General features: G+C 55.6%; 1 protein-coding gene across 1 annotated transcript; it reads left to right on the forward strand.

The window, feature by feature from the left end:
• Window positions 1-714: 714 nt before the first annotated feature.
• C8H16orf54 (chromosome 8 C16orf54 homolog) lies at window positions 715-3351 on the forward strand. Its single transcript, XM_029947866.1, has 2 exons — window positions 715-847; window positions 1541-3351. The coding sequence occupies exon 2, from the start codon at window positions 1541-1543 to the stop codon at window positions 2213-2215; it is 675 nt and encodes a 224-aa protein (XP_029803726.1). The 5' UTR covers window positions 715-847; the 3' UTR covers window positions 2216-3351.
• Window positions 3352-3961: the final 610 nt, after the last annotated feature.

Consider the following 3961-nt stretch of genomic DNA (forward strand, 5'->3'; position numbering starts at 1 on the left):
CAACATATTTTTGTAGCCTTTCTCATGAAATGACTGTCATTTGGCAAAAGCAAATATTCACACCTAGTCAGAATTGTGTTTAGGTTGCTTGCCAGACCAGGAATTTATATCAATGCTTCTCCCATCCCTCCCATATCCATGGGTTTGTAACTTTGGGCAAACACAGCCTATGTGCAGGGACTGCTTGTCATCTGTCAGCCAGTGAGTCGAACTAGACAACCTTGGAAGGGACCCAAGTGGCTGAACAATACTCCCTCCTCACTCCGTGCTCCCAGGTTCCTCCGAGCCTCACCCCAGGGGAAAGTAGCCAGGATGGCAAATGTTCAGGGTCTTGGAGACAGGCCTGAGCCTGAACTTGTACTTGGATTCTCCCAAGAGGCCTACTCCATTGCTGCCCAAGCCTCACCTCACAGATGGCCTCCCACCAACACTGAGGCTCAATGGTCTGAAGACAAAGAGATGCATGTTCATGAAAAGTATGGGGAAGGCTGGTCAAGCAGGAAGGGGGTGTGGCAGGATGGCAAGGGCAGGTTTGTGGGGGCACAGCGGCCGGGCCAGGCAGAGCGAGGGGCCTGGGGCCTGGCTGTGGGGTGAGACTGAGTTCAACACAACCACTGCCCATTCCAGCCCCACCTCTCTTCCAGGAAACGCCTCCCCACCACATTGACCACATCCCCCCAGGTTGCCTTGGAAACACTCCTCAAGGGCAAGAGGAGTTGGGGCACCGTTGCCCAGCAACAGGTGGTGCCCGCCTTTCCGGCCTCATCTGAGGCAACTGCCGGCACCCTGCACAGGGAGGAGTGCTCTGAAGAGAGAGGCAGGAGCCCTGGGGCTGCCCTGACATAAGGTGAGGTGGGCAGGAGGCCCCTGCAGGTGGGAGACATGGAGGGGGGGGCAGAAAGAGACGGCAGAGACAAACAAGGGAGGCACAGTTGGCCAGGGCCAGGACAGAGGCGGAGAGGAGAGGCGGGGACAGGTGCAGAGGCGGTGCCCGGAACCTGGCAGGACAGCAAGCCCAGTGGAACCTGGAGAGAGCAAGGCCAACTCCAAGGAGAGTCCTGAGGGCACAGGAGCACCCAGGTGCTAGCCAGTGGTGGGAGGGGGCGCACACGCAGGGTGGGAGTTGGGAGGAGACATTCTCGTTTCCGCACCCACCACTTCCTCTGAGGCCCAAGCAAGATGTGGGGGAGCCTAGACAGCAGGAAAGAATCCCTGGGGCCCTTACAGTTTTGTCTGAGGCACTCCAGGGTCTGGGCAGTGGGGGGGAAACAAGGCTTCTGGAAGCAGGTTCAGGAGGCTGAGCAGGAGGGGCGGCTGCTGACCAAGATGGGATGCTGGCTCTCTAGCCTTCTGCCTGTCTCCGGCCCTTCTGGGCCCCCTTTGCTCCTCAGTCTTCCGGGGTCTGTTTCCCAGGCCAGATACGGAACCCCTCAGGCCTCTGTCTTCTCATTCTTGTTTGGACACATGCTGCCTCTCTCTTCCTGTAGATAGTGCTGACCCTTTCTCATGTACTTCCTCTCCTGACCCCCTGTCTCTTCAGATGTCTTCAACCCCAGAGCAGCCCTCTGGGCACATGGAGGGACTCTCTGAGTCGGAGCTGGTTACGTGGCCTCCACTGCCCTGTGGGCCCTGCATCCCCATCATGCTGGCCTTGGCCTTTCTTGCCGCCCTCTTCCTCCTAACCACAGCTGTGTTGGCCGAACGCCTCTTCCGCCGCTCTCTGCGCCCAGACCCCAACTACCATGCACCCACCCTGGTCTGGCGTCCTGGAGGAGAGCTGTGGATCGAGCCCAGGGGCACTCCCCGAGAGCGCTCGGAAGACTGGTATGGCTCTGCAGTCCCCTTGCTGATGGATGGGGCCCCAGATCCTCCCACCCCTGGGGGCACCTTGGAGGCCCGAGCCACAGCCCCACCAGTCCCCACAGCTCCACTCACCCCTCCCAGCTCCGTGGTCCTCCAGAGCCCACCCAGGGCCCCAGTCCGCAGCACCTTCTGGGGGCCCCAGGCTTTGGAGGAGAGGCCCTACGCCCCAGGCCTGGTGAGCTGGGCTGAGCCTGAACTGAGGCCAGAGGCCAGCATGCACTTGGGGAGCCCACAGCCCCGGAGGCAGCGGCTGGGGAGCCCTGATCCTGAGTGGGGCCTCCAGCCACGGGTCACCCTGGAGCAGATCTCAGCTTTCTGGAGGCGTGAAGGTCGGACCAGTGTGGGGTTCTGATTCCCAAGGGCCTGGAGGACTGGCCTCTCCTGAGGAAGGCCCTACCTCAGAGGGTCTCTCTGAGGCCTTAAGACTCTGAGGCTCCAGCCTGTGAGCCCAAGTTCATACTTGGGCCCACAGGGAAGAACACCCCTCTGAAGGCCTTTTACATCCGGATTTCAAGTCCCTGGATCTGGGACTGGGCAGGCACTGTATGGACAGAGCATGTGCTGCAGGGGAAGCCCAGAAGTGTCTCTCTGGCTGCCCAGGGCGGAGGCTCAGAGAATTGGAGGTGGTGCCAACTATGGGCCACAAGCCGCCAAATCACATTCTAGATTAAGAAAGATCTCAAGATAACAAACAGGTAGGAAATAGCATCATCACAGAAGCTTCCGCCTTCCTTCATTGTCACCTAAGACAGCGACATCAAGTGCAGGGGTCCTGTGGAGGCTGAAGAACAGACTGAGTGTAGCTGAGTGTCAGTCCTGCCAGCAGAAGAGGACAGGAGGCCAGCCTCCCAGAGCCACGGCTTGTGTGCCTCCAGGAAAACACAGACTGAGGTCAAGAGCAGGCAAAGGAGCACCATACTACGTCCAAACTGTAGCTTTGACCCCATCTTGCAACAGGAAACTCGGTCACCAAATTGGAGAGGCCCCTCCTTGCCTCCAGCTAGGACCTCGAGTCAGTGGACATCAGCGGACAGCGGTCCCACGAAGGCTGACACCTGGCAGCCCTCTGACTCTGACCCTCCAGGGTGAGGGAGGCCGGCCCACACAATCTGAGTTTGATCCCGTGCAGAAAGGAGCACTGTCACAGGGCAGAGCAGTGCCCAGTGTGCGGGCTCTGGCCATCCTCCCTCCCAGCTTGCTGGATCAATCCAGATAGACAGATTTGCCCCGTGACAGGCTTATTTATAATGCTCCACCCGGTAGAAATATTCCACCCAGTGGAAATGATTCTATAACCATCTGTATCACCTGGCCACCCCTCTGGGAGGAGAGCCAGGGGCTGTGTTCCCGGGGGTCCAATTTCCCAAACATTCCATCATGCATGTTAGGATTTTTGCCTTATCATCTTACCACCTGTACTATTATTTACTTTATTTGTTTCTGTAAGGTAATTTACTATTTGTTTAATAAATTTATTGCAAAGGAACATTTTTTGTATCACTTCTGCAAATGGAAAATGAGTTATCACTTGCCATAAATAGTAAGTAAAACATGAAAATAAATACAAGGTTAAACAAAGATGATATGTTCTAAGTAGACATTGTTCCCTCCCAGCTGGAAGCATTCATGACCCAAGGATCTGCTCTTTCTTTTTTATTGATTAAAAATTTTTTTAATGTTTACTTATTTTTGAGAGCAAGACAGAGACAGAGAGTGAGTGGAGGAGGAACAGAGAGAGAGGGAGACACAGAATCCGAAGAAGCCTCCAGGTTCCAAGCTGTCAGCACAGAGCCCGATGCGGGGCTAGAACCCGCAAGCCGTGATGTCATGACCTGACCCAAAGTCGGATGCTTAACTGACTAAGCCACCCAAATACCACTCATTTTTTTAAATGTTTATTTATTTTTGAGAAAGCACAAGTGGGGGAGGGGCAGAGAGAGGGGGAAAAAAGATCCAAACCTGGCTCTGCACTGACAGGCTGATAGCACAAACCCAAAGTAAGGCTCAAACTCATGAACCTCGAGATCATGATCTGAGCCAAAGTCAAATGCTAACCCGACTGAGTAACCCTGGTGCCCCGTGCTCTTTCTATGTAAAA

Source organism: Suricata suricatta, chromosome 8, assembly GCF_006229205.1.
Source record: "Suricata suricatta isolate VVHF042 chromosome 8, meerkat_22Aug2017_6uvM2_HiC, whole genome shotgun sequence".
Lineage (NCBI taxonomy): Eukaryota > Metazoa > Chordata > Mammalia > Carnivora > Herpestidae > Suricata > Suricata suricatta.

Excerpts from the sequence above, each read along its gene's own strand:
- C8H16orf54 (XM_029947866.1), top strand. The coding sequence starts at position 1,541 with ATGTCTTCAACCCCAGAGCAGCCCTCTGGGCACATGGAGGGACTCTCT.